This window comes from Anoplopoma fimbria, chromosome 6 (genome assembly GCF_027596085.1).
Source record: "Anoplopoma fimbria isolate UVic2021 breed Golden Eagle Sablefish chromosome 6, Afim_UVic_2022, whole genome shotgun sequence".
Taxonomy (NCBI): Eukaryota; Metazoa; Chordata; class Actinopteri; order Perciformes; family Anoplopomatidae; genus Anoplopoma; species Anoplopoma fimbria.
In genome coordinates this window covers 530,384-547,883 of record NC_072454.1, presented here as the reverse complement: position 1 = coordinate 547,883, position 17,500 = coordinate 530,384, and the positions used below count along the sequence as shown (strand labels likewise).

At 44.3% G+C, this 17,500-nt stretch overlaps 1 protein-coding gene across 1 annotated transcript in view; it reads right to left on the bottom strand.

Moving 5' to 3' along the window:
• Nucleotides 1-16,783, bottom strand: part of ninl (ninein-like) — a 28,637-nt gene extending 11,854 nt beyond the window's left edge. Inside the window, 12 exon segments of the mRNA XM_054600344.1 lie at nt 1,465-1,551; nt 2,333-2,443; nt 2,663-2,837; nt 3,150-3,290; nt 3,885-4,021; nt 6,662-6,838; nt 9,249-9,395; nt 9,468-9,559; nt 10,462-10,528; nt 12,624-12,829; nt 12,928-13,024; nt 16,585-16,783. Of these exon segments, the coding sequence (XP_054456319.1) occupies nt 1,465-1,551; nt 2,333-2,443; nt 2,663-2,837; nt 3,150-3,290; nt 3,885-4,021; nt 6,662-6,838; nt 9,249-9,395; nt 9,468-9,559; nt 10,462-10,528; nt 12,624-12,829; nt 12,928-13,024; nt 16,585-16,767 (1,620 nt within the window). The 5' untranslated portion in view covers nt 16,768-16,783.
• Nucleotides 16,784-17,500: the final 717 nt, after the last annotated feature.

Genomic DNA, 17,500 nt, shown 5'->3' with positions numbered 1-17,500 from the left:
CACACACACAGAGACAGACACACACACACACACACACACACACACACACACACACAGACACACACACACACACACACACACACACACACACACACAGACAGACACACACACACACACACACACACACACACACACACACAGAGACAGACACACACACACACACACACACACACACACAGACACACACACACACACACACAGACACACACACACACACACACACACACACACACACACACACACACACACACACACACACACACACACACACACACACACACACACACACACACACAGAGACAGACACACACACACACACACACACACAATAAATATTTTCACTGGCAAAAAGAACAAGTTTAGGGAAATCTATAGGAGGGGGAATTTAAAGAAATAATAATAACTACATTAATACAAAAATAAATACATTTAAATAAACATATTCATAATAAATGCAAAAATAAACAATGTAACAATAAAAAAAATATTAAAAGAGAAAATTAAATAGGAAAGTTAATAATTAGGGGAATAATACTAAGGATAAATAATTAAAGAAGTATGTCGTTTCTGGCACATTAAATGGCCTATTAATGTATTTATTTATATACATTTTATTTTGTCAGCTGCCACCCGCCATAAACGATTTATCGACTAATTTCATCCACAATCACACTGGAAACACGCCGAACAAACCACAACATTTGTGGAAAAAGAGGACAACTGAACCTGATCTCATTTAACGTTAGGTTCAGTTATCTGTCGTCTGTACAATACTTCAGCCCCACAGCATCTCATTTACATAAACATAATCAGCTGACTGCGTCGGTGTTTTCAGGTGTTCTCACCTGGATTTTCTGTCGAGCCAACACGAGGCGTTCGGGTGCACAAACAAAAACAGACATTAAAACTCCCTCACCTCAGTCAGACTACTGAACATGTTTATGCTCATTGAATTCATATTAAGAAAATAAAGACAGAAATGAGTAAACCTCAGCTCAAGGACCAGTTAAACACCAGAATCATATTACAGAGCAGTTTGAATTCATTATTAAGAGATTCAGAGAACATCAAAGTGGGTTTTACCATAAACGTCACTGTCTTATCTCGGAGCTTTCTCTCTGAATCTCCCCACAGCTCCGTGTTTGTTTACCTTCATGAACCTAAAACACCGTGGGAACTTACAGACTGTAAGTGATGCTTCAGAGATAAATAAAACCTGTCAGTGGACCTTGAGCTGAGATTCTACAAGAACACGTCTCTCTGAGTGTCTCACCTCCAACCACAGCTTAAACTGTTAAACTGAGATCTAACATGTTACTGCAGAGCATCGTGAAGAACCCGACTCAGGAGAGGAAACACAACTCACACCATCTCTCTCTCTCTGTCTCTCTGTCTCCCTCTCTCTCCCACTCTGTCTCTATGTCTCTCCCTCTCTCTCTCCCCCTCCCTCCCTGAGTCTCTTACCCGGCACTGCAGTTCGTAGTCTTTGATAATCTCAGAGAATCGCTCCTCGTGACTCAGACCAGCGGCCGCCGGGTCCAAACCGCCAAACTGTCAAAAACCAAAAAACCAACACGTCATTGGTTTAACTGTCAATCACCTGATCAAAAGTCATCTCCACCAGTCGAGAGGAGACGACGAGACGGAGAATGAAGTGAAGTCACAGAGGAAACGTTCATCAATTATGTATCAGCTACAAGGAGACCAGTAACTTAACACCTGAGTGTGTGTGTGTGTGTGTGTGTGTGTGTGTGTGTGTGTGTGTGTGTGTGTGTGTGTGTGTGTGTGTGTGTGTGTGTGTGTGTGTGTTGTGTGTGTGTGTGTGTGTGTGTTTGTACTCTGATGTTAAACTGTGTCCAGATGTACTCAGAGCTCCACTTTAGAAACACTGGTTCTTACTGGTTTATATCCCAGTTCAAAGTAACATCCAGCAGTCACAGATCAACATGATGATTCATCAGGAGTCTTTGTGTTTGTGTCACCTGATGAATGGAAGTCCAATATTCCCTCTCTTTTAGCTCTGTGTTTGGTCTCCACCACCTCCTGAGGGAAATATCTGTCTCTTTAGCTGCTAAATGCTCCACTATGTTCACCAGCTAGTCTCTGACTGAGTCTGTCTGCTGTTTGCTGCTGAGCAGGTAGTGAACAGAGGCTTCATCACAGCTTGTTGGATGAAAACAGCTGCTGGAAACACTGAGACTGAACCAAACAGGAAATGTTCTGCAAAACCAAAACTAGGAGCTAAAAGAGGCTAAAGAGCTCTGTAGAGCCGGTTAATATAAAGTAGCTTTAAAGACTCAGAAGTCTGAGAAACAGGTGAAGAGCTTGTTACCTTGTGGTGCAGCAGCTGGTCCAGGTCTCTCTGCAGTCGGGTCACTGAGCTTTCTGCTTCAGTCAGCTTCAGCTTCACAACACCGAGGTCTTCCTCCAGACGACTGCTCTCCTGGAAACACAAAACACATGGAGATATTTTAATATTTGGATTATCAAACTCTACAGCTCCCTCTGCCAGTCTGAATATTTTAAACAGAAAGATGGTGTTTGATGTTTCCCTCAATGGAACGTTTCTTTAAAAGTATTTATCTGTTCTTACCTCCCCCTGTAAAAGGCTGGACAACTGAAACACTTTAAAACCTCAGGTGTGTGGAGGACGTGAGCTCACCTGTGCGGCACTGCAGAGCTCCTCCTGTAGCTCCGCCTCCTGGACTCGGAGAAGCTGCAGCTCGTCCTGCAGCGAGCGTCGCTCTCTCTCCACCTGCTGCAGCAGAGCCTCGCTCTCCTGCTCCGACTGGCTGCGCAGAGCTGTCAGCCTATCACGGAAGTCCTGCTCCAGGTCCCTGCCAATCACAGAGCAGCTCGTCAACACCGCACTCTCATTCGCTTATCTTCAACTTTCTGTTCTTCATTTTATGTCACCATGACGACTCAAGGTCCAGTATTACACCAGTATAAAGTCCAGTTTATGTCCAGTACTAAGACCAGTATAAAACCAGTATAACGTCCAGTATAAGTCTAGTACAACACCAGTATAAGTCCAGTTTATGTCCAGTACTAAGACCATTACAAAGTCCAGTATAACATCAGTATTACACCAGTATAAAGTCCAGTATAAGAGCAGACCAGTCCAGGCCCAGTCTAACCAGTCTGACCTGATCCTGCTCTGGTTGAGGGTCTCCATGCTGGCGTGGCGGTCGTCCACCTCTCTGACCAGCTGCAGGTTCCTCTGATCGGCCTGATCCAGGTGTGTCCTCACCTTATCCCGCTCACTGCAGGCCTGGTCCACCAGCACCCTGCACACACACACACACACACACACACACACACACACACACACACACACACACACACACACACACACACACACACACACACACACACACACACACACACACACACACACACACACACACACACACACACACACACACACACACACACACATCAGATCGTCCCAGCACTGTTTCTGCTTCCTTCTTTAACACCACCACTCCATGTGACCTCGACCTTTGACCTCCAGGCTGTTGTTGACCCAGTTAACTGGTTTGTGTTGATGGTCAGTGGATGTGACAGGAAACCAACTGACCAGACTGTGATCGTCTCTCAGACAGACAGACAGAGCAATGGACAGACAGACAGACAGACAGACAGACAGACAGACAGACAGGATTCTAGGCCTCCTAACGTCGTCACCATGACAACGGGTAAAAGGACCATGTGAGGTTATTAAATGTTTAGTTTCATTAAAAGAGAGTTCTTCAGCTGGGGAATGTACTGACACTGTGGAACATTTCCAGTATTCTGGATTGATTGTATGATAAGTGGGATCCTGTTCTGCTGCTGTTCAAAGCCTTCCCGTCTCTGAAGGAGGATCTGAAAGAACCTACTGCAGGTGCTGGATCTCGTTCTTGTAGGAGATGAGCGCCGCCTGGTGGATGCCGTTCCCGCTGACCAGCAGCTCGTTGTCCAGAGCCAGAGTCAGGTCAGCCAGACTGAGACGCTCCTCCAGAGGGAAGTCCAGAGTCTGAAACCAGAGAGAGACTCAGGAATCCAACCGCTAACCGCTCTACCCCCTGAGCCACAGCCGCCCACCTTTAGTCCTCAAAAGGACTTTATGTACTGCCCAAAGTTGAATCTATAAAAATACATCATCACTAAATCTGAAAAGTAATTAAAGCTGTCAGATAAATGTAGTACAGTAAAAGTACAATATGTACCTCTGAGGTGTAGTACAGTATAAAGTACTATATGTACCTCTGAGGTGTAGTACAGTATAAAGTACAACATGTACCTCTGAGGTGTAGTACAGTATAAAGTACATGTACCTCTGAGGTGTAGTACAGTATAAAGTATAAAGTAATATAACATGGAAATAATAAAGTGAACTTCCACAGTGTTGTTGTTGTTTTTCTTTTTGTTGTTGTTATTGTTTGTGTTGTTGTTGTTTATGTTGTCATTTTTCTTGTTGTTGTTTTTCTTGTTTGTGTTGTTGTTTTTCTTGTTGTTGTTTGTGTTGTTTTTCTTGTTGTCGTTTTTCTTGTTGTTGTTTGTGTTGTCGTTTTTCTTGTTGTTGTTTATGTTGTTGTTGTTTATGTTGTTGTTTGTGTTGTCATTTTTCTTGTTGTTGTTTTGTGTTGTTGTTTTTCCTGTTGTTTGTGTTGTTGTTTGTGTTGTTGTTGTCGTTTTTCTTGTCATTTGTGTTGTTGTCATTTTTCTTGTTGTTGTTGTTGTTTTTCTTGTTGCTGTTTGTGTTGTTGTTGTTTGTGTTGTTTTTTTGTTGTTGTTTGGGTTGTTGTTTTTCTTGTTGTTGTTTGTGTTGTTGTTGTTTGTGTTGTCGTCGTTTTTCTTGTTGTTGTTTGTGTTGTTGTTGTTTTTCTTGTTGTTTGTGTTGTTGTCATTTGTGTTGTTGTTTGTGTGGTTGTTGTTTTTCTTGTTGTTGTTGTTTGTGTTGTTGTTTGTGTTGTCGTTTTTGTTGTTGTTGTTTGTGTTGTAGTTTTTCTTGTTGTTGTTTGTGTTGTTGTTGTTGTTTGTGTTGTAGTTTTTCTTGTTGTTGTTGCTTGTGTTGTTGTTTTTCTTGTTGTTGTTTGCGTTGTTGTTGTTGTTGTTTGTGTTGTTGTTTGTGTTGTTTTTGTTGTTGTTTTTCTTGTTGTTTTTCTTGTTGTTGTTGTTTGTGTTGTTGTTGGTGTGGTTGTTGTTTGTGTTGTTGTTGTTTGTGTTGTTGTTTTTGTTGTTGTTTTTCTTGTTGTTTTTCTTGTTGTTTGTGTTGTTGTTTGCGTTGTTGTTTGTGTTGTTGTTGTTTGCGTTGTTGTTTGTGTTGTTGTTGTTTGTGTTGTTTGCATTGTTGTTTGTGTTGTTGTTGTTGTTTGTGTGGTTGTTGTTTGTGTTGTTGTTGTTGTTTGTGTGGTTGTTGTTTGTGTTGTTGTTGTTGTCGTTCTGCTGCAGCTCACACACCTGAACCTGATCTCAGCAGATTTAACCTTAACTTCCTGTTGAGGAGAGTCAGCTGCTCTCTGACAGGAATGTGAGGAATGTGAGGAATGTGAGGAATGTGAGGTTCCTCCAGACTCAGAGCTCTGAGCTGCTCCCGTTTCCATGGAGACCCTGAAGCTCCAGCAGAGAAACCACAGCTCTGATGAGGTGGTTTGGATGAAGCTCAACGAGTGATGAAGACCGAGTGTGAACGTCACGAGGAGGGTTAGAGACGGGGAACCGGTCAGAGAGAGACATCCTGAGAGCGGAACTCTGATCCACTACAGACCTGGGTCGGCCTGGACCGGGACCACATCCACCGTCTCTTTTCTAAAGTAGCCTTCAGTGTTAACGTTACTACAAAGAACTTGTGTTGGTTCTGCTGGTCCCTGTGGACTAAAGTGGTAGTGTTTCTGAGCACCAGAGTCCCTTCAGAAAACCTCTCATTTTACTGCAGCAGGGTCTGACAGTCTGACCCCCTTAGTCCTGGTTCTCCTGGAGGAGGAGGAAGAGGAGGAGACGCTGCTGCTGCCGGGAGCTGAGCTCTCCTCTTCCCTCTGGAGCTCCTGTGAAGCCGGATCTGGGTCTGTCCACGGTGGACTGGTCTCTGCTGGAGTCTGAGCTGAAGTAGTTTCTGGTGAACCTTCATGATTTCATCTGGTTTCTCCAGAATCCGACCCGGTGTCTCCGATGACGAGCTTTAAGAATAACTTTATAGAAACAGACGATCTTCTCTCTGATGGTCTCGTTTACTGATGGAGGTCTATAGAGGATCAGGACTAAACTGAGACTGGTTCAGGACCAGATTAAAGATCCTCTCTGTCCTTTTAATTACCAAGAACCTAGGAGGAGCCGCCTCAGTTTCAAGGGATTCTGGAGTGAATCCAGCAAACCTGGATCCAGACTCCAGCGGTGGCCTTGTTCTCTGTGGGCCTGGTGGACTTCAGTGTGTCCTCAGTCCTCTGAGCCGTGGAGCTTCATGAAGACGTTCTCAGTGAATCCAGCTGGTCTGTTAAACCAGACTCAAAACAAAAGCCTGAAAACCTCTTCCTCACTGAGGAGGAGTCTGAAGGAGAGAGGGACCAGATCTGATCGAGCTCCTCCTCCTCCACACTGATCCTCCAGTTAAAGTCTCTACATGACTCTAAGCCAGACACACACACACACACACACACACACACACACACACACTGACCTGTAGGATGTCCCGGCTGTTCCGGATGCCCTCCTCGGTCCAGAAGGCCACGACCCGCTCGGGGCTGGTGCATCCTGAGCCTTCGTCCAGCCGGCTGAGGACCCTCTGACCCACCGTGGCCGTGAGCAGGGAGGGCGAGGTGGAGCGAACCGAGCGCTCCTCTAACGCGGCCCGAGACTGCATGAGACACACGAGACCACGAGGTGAGACTCTTATTAAACTCAAGGTGAGGACCAGCGGTCCGGGTTCCTGCACACACAGCAGCTATGGAACCAGGTCTCTCAGGGTCCTGATGAAAGCCTGGTGCTGCAGGGGGACGTGGTCTCTTTAATCCGGATTAGACCACTTCACTCAGAGACGTGGGGGACACAACGTGGGAGACTTTTTACCCTGAGGATCAATGAAATCTAAGTCTATGATAACTCATCATAATTCAAGTATTGTTTCATCTGTGTCAACAATCCAAAGAAACTTATCAAAGAAATCTAGTGGGGAAAAGTTTGAAGAGAAACGAAGGAAAGAACGAAGAAAAAGTACTTTACACATTGTTCTGCTTCTTTTTGTGATCTATGGATCTAGTTTAAGTTGTTCTGCTTCTTTGTAAAGTTGTTCTGCTTCTTTTTTAAGTTGTTTTGCATCTTTTTTAAGTTGTTCTGCTTCTTTTTAAAGTTGTTCTGCATCTTTTTAAAGTTGTTCTGCTTCTTTTTTAAGTTGTTTTGCATCTTTTTAAAGTTGCTCTGCATCTTTTTTAAGTTGTTTTGCATTTGGGTCACTTAGCAGGAAAGAGCAGTGAAACTACAAAATAAAACCAGAAGAACAGCAGAAACCTCAACAGTTCTGTTCCTCCACAGATGAAGAGGGGACAAAGAAGACTCGTCCATCAGGTCAAGACGACGTATGATCTGGGTCGTAAGCAACACTAAGAATCAAATGCTCCATCAGAAGGATTAAGAAAAGGATGAAGAGGTTTCTTTAACTGGTGCCTCAATAAACACTCAATGTAACCTGAAAGAAAACCACTGTGATCAGTTTAAAGTATTTGTTGAACGGTTAGAGTCCTCAGGTCTGAATGTAGGAGATCTTCTAACAGACGTTCTTTAGTTTAGTAGAAGAAGAACTAAACACTGTTCAGAGAGACAAAGATCCTCTGAACTACAAATGAAGAAGAAGAGAAGAAATCAGCCTGAAGCTTAGATTGAAACAGGAACAGCTTCCTGTTTCAGAGGCAAGAGTTTCACAATAAAAGCAGCCTAGAACAAGCTGGAGTTAACTTCATCAAAGCTCTTCTTCAGACTTCACATAGAACCAGAAGGTCAGTCTGGAGTTAGAACTGCTGGAACATCAGCTGATCTAATCACAGGTTAACCCTCTTCAATCAATATTTACTGATCAATAATCAAACTGGTCAGTTGAACAGGATTCCGTCCGTCATGTGACACAAAGTATTTGACATGTAAATCCCACATGTGCAGTCTGAACGAAGCTGTTTTCATCTGTGAACAGCAGAAGAACAGTGTCGTGTCCTTCTGCTCGGATCAAAACCAGACTGGAAGTTCTGGGTCGGACCGCTCCGCTCACCTGAGTGTAGCAGGAGGTTCTGGTGTAGGCCCGCTCACCTGAGTGTAGCAGGAGGTTCTGGTGTAGGCCCGCTCACCTGAGTGTAGCAGGAGGTTCTGGTGTAGGCCCGCTCACCTGAGTGTAGCAGGAGGTTCTGGTGTAGGCCGTCCTCCGGTCCGTCCTCACCCACGTTAACAAGCCGCAGCCTGAGATCAGGCCTGACGTGCAGTACATGCTGAGTCCTACCTCTGAGGAGCTACCTGGAGCCCCGACACACCTGACTGGGCTGATAACCGGCAGCTGCAGCGGAGCCTCCTGATTGGCCCGTTGGTGGAGGGGCAGTGCTGCGTTCAGGAGCTCCTCAGGAACTCAGAAACACAGAAATGAGTATGTTTCCTGCGTTGGTTCATGTGTTTGGTGGACTGACGTGGTCTTCATGTTCGTGTTCACTCAGAACCAGATGAGAATACAGCAGAGAAGCAGAGACGCTACTTCACGGCTCATTAACGCCGTCAGTCTCCTCAGGATGATGTCAGTCAAATGAGAATCACACAGGTTGAGTCTGATATCAAGACGTCATGATCCCAGTGCCCCCCCGCACCAAGAGGCCCCACAACCGTCTACATACTAACCCCCCCTACCTAATAGTCTCTCTGATTGTTATGCATCTATTTATTATTATGCATCTATTTTAAGTTGTTTTGCATCTTTTATTATTTTTTTAATCTTTTAAGATCGCTTTGCATCTATTTTAAGTCTTTTTGCATCTTTTAGTGGTGGTTTTGTATCTATTTTTAGTATTTGTTTATCTTTTGAGATCATTTTGCATCTTTCACAGAATGTTTGCATTATTTTTATACGTTTTGCATATATTGTCCGTCCTTTATTGTCTGTGTGATTGCTTTGCATTTATTTAAAATTGTTTCAAAGGACCCCTGACCCGTTGGGCCCTGTAGACCCGTTCAGTATCTCCTTCATAAACTTTAAGTGAGATGACGCTGTCTACGTTAGTGGATGAAGTGAGTCTGACCCGCAGTGGCGCCCTCTGCAGGTCAGCTGATCGTACGGGGGTGGAGCAGGAGACGGGGGCGGAGCCACACAGAACCTTCTGGAAGTCCCGGATGCTGACTCTGCCCTCCAGGTCGGCGTCCAACCTCCTGAGCAGCTCGTCCAGATCCTGTTTCAACGTTGACAGCAGTTACTAATGATCGTAAAACATAGACGAAAACTTCCTCCTGTGGTTTCTCACCTCTGGGTGGAGCTGCTGAAGAACTCCTCCTCCTCCTCCTCCTCCTCCTCCTCCTCCTCCTCCCAGCTCCACCTCTTCCTGCTGCTGAGGAGCTGCAAACATCAATAAAGAGATTAGAGGAGCACTTTGGTCGACATACAGAGAAGTTAAAGACGTAATCAAAGCTTCCTGTTTTCTTTTAATTGAAATATTCAAATCAAACTTTTTATCCAGATGTTTCCTGGAGACTTGAGATCAATTCATCATTAGACAGACATGAACATCGGCACCAGCTTTAAACGGAAACCTGGTTTCACTTTGTTGAGCTAACAGGTTGTACTTTTACTGTACTACACCTCAGAGGTACATATAGTACTTCTACTGTACTACACCTCAGAGGTACATGTTGTACTTTTACTGTACTACATCTCAGAGGTACATATAGTACTTTATACTGTACTACACCTCAGAGGTACATGTTGTACTTTATACTGTACTACACCTCAGAGGTACATGTTGTACTTTTACTGTACTACACCTCAGAGGTACATGTAGTACTTTATACTGTACTACACCTCAGAGGTACATATGTACTTTACTGTACTACACCTCAGAGGTACATGTTGTACAGAACAGAGTTTAAGCTCTGTGATTGGTACATGTACTTTTACTTGTACTACACCTCAGAGGTACATGTAGTACTTAGTTTACACCTCAGCATGAACGACTTTAACAGAACAGAGTTTAAGCTCTGTGATTGGTTGTTTCTTGCACCATGGGAGGTAGTTTCTGCATTTGACTTTTTTATCAGAGAAATGATTAACCGGGTTTCATGACCTCATCCTTTCATGTATCTCTTCATCCAACACCTATTAAAGACACAATCCAGTTGCATTGTGGGTGATGACCCAAAGTCAGGACACGTACTAGTTCAGTGAAGTTTCACGTGATCATTACTGTGAACACATTTAAACCGGAGTGAATGTGTTCACATCCAAAACAAACTGCTGAGCACCTTTACACTGAAAGTCTGGCTGGATGTTCTCCTTCTGACTTCCTGCTTCCTCATCAGACTTCAGGCTCTGCAGAGACAAAACATGGAGGTCAATGACAGCCGGAGCTACAGTGTGTGTGTGTGTGTGTGTGTGTGTGTGTGTGTGTGTGTGTGTGTGTGTGTGTGTGTGTGTGTGTGTGTGTGTGTGTGTGTGTGTGTGAGTGTGTGAGTGTGTGTGTGTGTGTGTGTGTGTGTGTGTGTGTGGAGGCCTTGTGTCACGCTAAAGAGCTTAGCATGTAAAACTGAACCTGTGACTTTCCCACTATTTCCCTCCACATTGGTTTGAAGGAGCACCCCCCCCAGCAGCAGACTGAACTGTATTCAGTTCTGTCTGTGCTCGTGTGGCGTTTAAGGACAGCGGAGCTCCGGGAAAATGAAAACAGATCAGTGCAAACCGAGCTGGAGACATAAAGAAACCGTGCAGGAATCTCTCTCTGAGCTTTATCCAGGCGCCTGCTCGGGTTGGGATAAGAACCAAACACCCACCGGAGAGTAGGCCTCCGGTCCACTAGGTGGCAGTAATGCAGCTCTGGGAAGAAGTCACTGAACCTTTGCTAAGAAAAGCGTCCCTGGTTGGTCCTCCTGAGAGGCAGAAGGCTTCGTTTCTGGACGTCTATTGACCTTCTTGTGTTCTTTGTGTCGGCCTCCGTAGACGTGCGTTCTGTTCTTACAGTAGACCGTCACGTCTCTATTCTCAGGTCCTCAACGCCGCTTTGATCCTCTGATTCTAAATGATTTTAAATGATTCTAAATGATTTTAAATGATTCTAAATGATTTCAAGTGATTTTAAATGATTCTAAATGATTTCAAATTCCTTATCAATTCAAATGATAAGGAAATAAAAGAATGTCTTTTTATTGATTAGAACAGATCTAGTCATTATTAGTTTACAGATGTATTATAATCTCTTTAGAGCTGTTAGTAGTTTAAACATAGTTCTACAGTGCTCTGACTAACAAACGCAGGCTGTCTGTGGTTGATGTTTATGAGTAAGGTAGCAGCTCGTCACGGATGGAGGAGTGAGATGAGACATTCAAACATGAACCCACAGAGTGTGAAGAGGTGACGGTGACCTCCTGTCAAAGAGATGTCTACGAACACATGCTAGCCAGCTAGCCCCTGGCTGACTGCTAGCTGCTACATATTCTAACTCAGAGGTTCAGCAGTTGGGTTGGATTTGAGGTTTTCTTGTCCTGCTGTCAGTTTGCAGTCATAGGGTCATTGATGTAGGTCGTACGGAGCCAGTGGTAGAGGTTCAATGCTGTTTGAGGCAGGTGGTCCCTTTAACGCTGAATGTGTGAAGTTGAACGCGCTGTACGATCAGAGTGAGACCTCTTCTCTCCAGACGTCTCTTCGAAGAGTCACAGCCTCAAATAATAAAACTTCAGAACCTTCAGTGAAAACATTTCAACATGTCAGATACATATTTAGGACTGTGATCAGGGCCCAAACATTTCTTTTGTGTGAAGTCATGCAGAGGAGGAGGAGGAGGAGGAGGAGGAGTCTAAATGAAACAACAGAGAGGAGCTGCAGTGAAGCAGCATGAATCACACGCTCACAGAGGAAACGCTGAGTTTAAATCTCAAGCTTCTTTTCCACTGAAACAAAAGTGGAAACCACAGCGATGCATCTTTGATCCGCAGCCAGACCAGCTCAGAGCGTCTGCCAGCAGCCACATTCCTCACAACCCACATCCTGAAAAACCTCCAACGCCCCCAAAACCACTGAGGGGGGAGGGGGGGGGGCGCTCAGGTATTCACAGCCTCCACTGCAGAGACTGGAGCAGAATCACAGCAGGTCTGATGTTTGACACCAACCAGACCCAACCAGCACAGAGACTCACAATAAACCTCATTCAACCTGTGTGTGTGTGTGTGTGTGTGTGTGTGTGTGTGTGTGTGTGTGTGTGTGTGTGTGTGTGTGTGTGTGTGTGTGTGTGTGTGTGTGTGTGTGTGTGTGAAGCTTTGGCTCCAAAGCATCGGTGATGAGGTCAGAGGTCACACAGCATCACGGTGATGATGTCATGATGACAGAAGGATGACGAGGGTTGTGGATGTGAATGGGTGGAGGAGGTAAGAAGAAGGAGGAGGGAGATGTTTTTGGTATGAAGCCACAGTCTCACCTCCACACTGTCCAGAGACGTCGAGCGTCTCACTTTGGCCCTGCGGACGCCGGACGGTGACGAGTCCGCGGCCTCGGTTCTGGACGGGTCCTGCGAGTCCTCCGGGCGGCCGGTCAGCGTGGCGTCGTGCCCGCTGTCGGGCCGGGAGCGACGGCCGTAACGCTTTGTTCCCTTCACGAACTTTGGCTTCACCTCCTCCGGAACAACTGGAGACACAAAGAGAGTCACTGTAGAACCGTCACACAGGAGTCCTCTGCTGCAGAAGGTTATAGAGTTATATAATATATATAAACATGTGTCTTACCTGGCTCCAGGTAGCTGCTGTCATCCTCTGATGTGCTGAAGTCCAGAGAGCGAGACAGAACGGCCACCAAGCCTTCTTTAAACTCCTCAAAGTTCACCTGAACGTCAAAGACAATCACATTCAGTGTTTGGCCACTTGGGGGCAGAAGAACACGAATGACACATAGAATCAAACTTTTTTTATTTTATGTGTCCTTGAGAACCAATGTTTGTGAAATGTTCACCTTCACGAGAATGGACCGGACAGACGGACAACCCAAAGAAATGATGCCACGAGGAAGTAACAGTGACCAGTAACCAGTAACAGTGACCAGTAACAGTGACCAGTAACCAGTAACAGTAACAGTAACCAGTAACCAGTAACCAGTAACCAGTGACCAGTAACAGTGACCAGTAACAGTGACCAGTAACCAGTAACAGTAACCAGTAACAGTAACAGTAACCAGTAACCAGTAACCAGTAACAGTGACCAGTAACCAGTAACAGTGACCAGTAACAGTAACCAGTAACCAGTAACCAGTAACCAGTAACAGTGACCAGTAACCAGTAACCAGTAACCAGTAACAGTGACCAGTAACAGTGACCAGTAACAGTGACCAGTAACAGTAACCAGTGACCAGTAACAGTGACCAGTGACCAGTGACCAGTGACCAGTAACCAGTAACAGTGACCAGTAACAGTGACCAGTGACCAGTGACCAGTAACCAGTAACCAGTGACCAGTAACAGTGACCAGTGACCAGTGACCAGTGACCAGTAACAGTGACCAGTGACCAGTGACCAGTGACCAGTGTGACCAGTGACCAGTAACCAGTAACAGTGACCAGTGACCAGTGACCAGTAACAGTGACCAGTGACCAGTGACCAGTAACAGTGACCAGTAACAGTGACCAGTAACCAGTAACAGTGACCAGTAACCAGTAACCAGTGACCAGTGACCAGTGACCAGTGACCAGTGACCAGTAACCAGTGACCAGTGACCAGTACCAGTGACCAGTGACCAGTAACCAGTAACCAGTAACAGTGACCAGTGACCAGTGACCAGTAACAGTGACCAGTAACCAGTAACAGTACCAGTGACCAGTGACCAGTGACCAGTAACAGTGACCAGTAACAGTGACCAGTAACCAGTACCCAGTAACCAGTAACCAGTAACCAGTAACCAGTAACCAGTAACCAGTAACCAGTAACAGTGACCAGTAACAGTGACCAGTGACCAGTAACAGTGACCAGTAACAGTGACCAGTGACCAGTAACAGTGACCAGTAACCAGTAACCAGTAAACAGTAAACAGTAACAGTGACCAGTAACCAGTAACCAGTAACCAGTAACCAGTAACAGTGACCAGTGACCAGTAACAGTGACCAGTAACCAGTAACCAGTGACCAGTAACAGTAACCAGTAACCAGTGTGACCAGTAACCAGTGACCAGTGACCAGTAACAGTGACCAGTGACCAGTGACCAGTGACCAGTAACAGTGACCAGTGACCAGTAACAGTGACCAGTGACCAGTAAACAGTAACAGTGACCAGTGACCAGTAACAGTGACCAGTAACAGTGACCAGTAACCAGTAACAGTGACCAGTGACCAGTAACCAGTGACCAGTAACCAGTAACCAGTGACCAGTAACAGTGACCAGTAACCAGTAACCAGTAACCAGTAAACAGTGACCAGTAACAGTGACCAGTGACCAGTGACAGTGACCAGTAACAGTGACCAGTACCAGTGACCAATGACCAGTAACCAGTAACAGTGACCAGTAACAGTGACCAGTAACAGTAACCAGTAACAGTGACCAGTAACAGTGACCAATAACCAGTAACAGTGACCAGTAACCAGTAACAGTGACCAGTGACCAGTAACCAGTGACCAGTGACCAGTAACCAGTAACCAGTAACCAGTGACCAGTAACCAGTAACCAGTGACCAGTAACAGTGACCAGTGACCAGTAACAGTGACCAGTAACAGTGACCAGTGACCAGTGACCAGTGACCAGTAACAGTGACCAGTAACCAGTAACCAGTAACCAGTAACCAGTAACAGTGACAGTAACAGTGACCAGTAACAGTGACCAGTAACAGTGACCAGTAACCAGTAACCAGTAACCAGTAACCAGTAACCAGTAACCAGTAACAGTGACCAGTAACCAGTAACAGTGACCAGTAACCAGTAACCAGTGACCAGTAACAGTGACCAGTGACCAATGACAGTGACCAGTAACAGTGACCAGTGACCAGTGACCAGTGACCAGTGACCAGTGAACCAGTGACCAGTGACCAGTAACCAGTAACCAGTGACCAGTAACCCAGTAACCAGTGACCAGTGACCAGTAACAGTGACCAGTGACCAGTGACCAGTAACAGTGACCAGTGACCAGTAACAGTGACCAGTGACCAGTGACCAGTGACCAGTGACCAGTAACCAGTAACCAGTAACAGTAACCAGTAACCAGTAACCAGTAACAGTGACCAGTAACCAGTAACCAGTAACCAGTAACCAGTAACCAGTAACAGTGACCAGTAACAGTGACCAGTAACAGTGACCAGTGACCAGTAACAGTGACCAGTGACCAGTGACCAGTGACCAGTGACAGTGACCAGTAACCAGTAAACAGTAACCAGTAACCAGTAACCAGTAACAGTGACCAGTAACAGTGACCAGTAACCAGTAACCAGTAACCAGTAACCAGTAACAGTGACCAGTAACAGTGACCAGTAACAGTGACCAGTAACCAGTAACAGTGACCAGTGACCAGTAAACAGTGACCAGTAACAGTGACCAGTGACCAGTAACAGTGACCAGTAACCAGTAAACAGTGACCAGTAACAGTGACCAGTAACAGTGACCAGTAACAGTGACCAGTGACCAGTACCAGTGACCAATGACCAGTAACCAGTAACAGTGACCAGTGACCAGTAACAGTGACCAGTAACCAGTAACCAGTAACCAGTAACCAGTAACAGTGACCAGTGACCAGTAACCAGTAACAGTAAGATAAACCAGTGACAGTATCATAAACCAGTAATCAGTAAGATAAACCAGTAAGATAAACCAGTAACCAGTAAGATAAACCAGTAATCAGTAAGATAAACCAGTAATCAGTAAGATAAACCAGTAAGATAAACCAGTAATCAGTAAGATAAACCAGTAAGATAAACCAGTAATCAGTAAGATAAACCAGTAAGATAAACCAGTAATCAGTAAGATAAACCAGTAACCAGTAAGATAAACCAGTAATCAGTAAGATAAACCAGTAATCAGTAAGATAAACCAGTAAGATAAACCAGTAATCAGTAAGATAAACCAGTAAGATAAACCAGTAATCAGTAAGATAAACCAGTAACCAGTAAGATAAACCAGTAATCAGTAAGATAAACCAGTAATCAGTAAGATAAACCAGTAATCAGTAAGATAAACCAGTAAGATAAACCAGTAATCAGTAAGATAAACCAGTAAGATAAACCAGTAATCAGTAAGATAAACCAGTAAGATAAACCAGTAATCAGTAACATAAACCAGTAACCAGTAAGATAAACCAGTAATCAGTAAGATAAACCAGTAAGATAAACCAGTAAGATAAACCAGTAATCAGTAAGATAAACCAGTAAGATAAACCAGTAAGATAAACCAGTAAGATAAACCAGTAGAGGCAGTTACCCGGGCGTAGCAGCGTGCTCCCAGCAGCGTGTCCAGCAGCAGGTGGAGGTGAGCCTCCAGCTGCAGCTTCCTGCAGAGCTCCGTCAGCTCCTCTCGGTCCAGGAAGCCGGTGGCCGTCGTGTCACAGCTGTCGAACTCCACCTTCAGCTGGGAGACGTAGTGGCTGTGCCCCGCCTCCTCCATGACATCACACTGCACCACCTCACACCTGCAGGGTGAGAGGAGGTCACCTTCATGAGGTCACGACCTCTTATGAGGTCACCTTCATGAGGTCACCTTCATGAGGTCACGACCTCTTATGAGGTCACCTTCATGAGGTCACCTTCATGAGGTCACGACCTCTTATGAGGTCACCTTCATGAGGTCACGACCTCTTATGAGGTCACCTTATATACAGTATATAAGGTGACCTCATAACAGTATATATATACAGTATATATACAGTATACATACTGTATATATAACAGTATATATACAGTATATATATATATACAGTATATATATATATATATATATATATACTATATATATAAGATAAACAGTATATATACAGTATATATACAGTATGTATATATATACTGTATATATATATATATATATATATATATATATATACTGTATATACAGTATATATACAGTATATATTCATACTGTATATATACTGTATATATACTACAGTATATATACAGTATATATTCATACTGTATATATACTGTATATATACTGTATATATACAGTATTTATATATATATACTGTATATATATACTGTATATATACTGTATATATATACAGTATATATACAGTATGAATATATACTGTATATATATATATATACAGTATGTATGTATATATATATATATATATACAGTATATATATATATACACAGTATATACAGTATGTATATATACTGTATA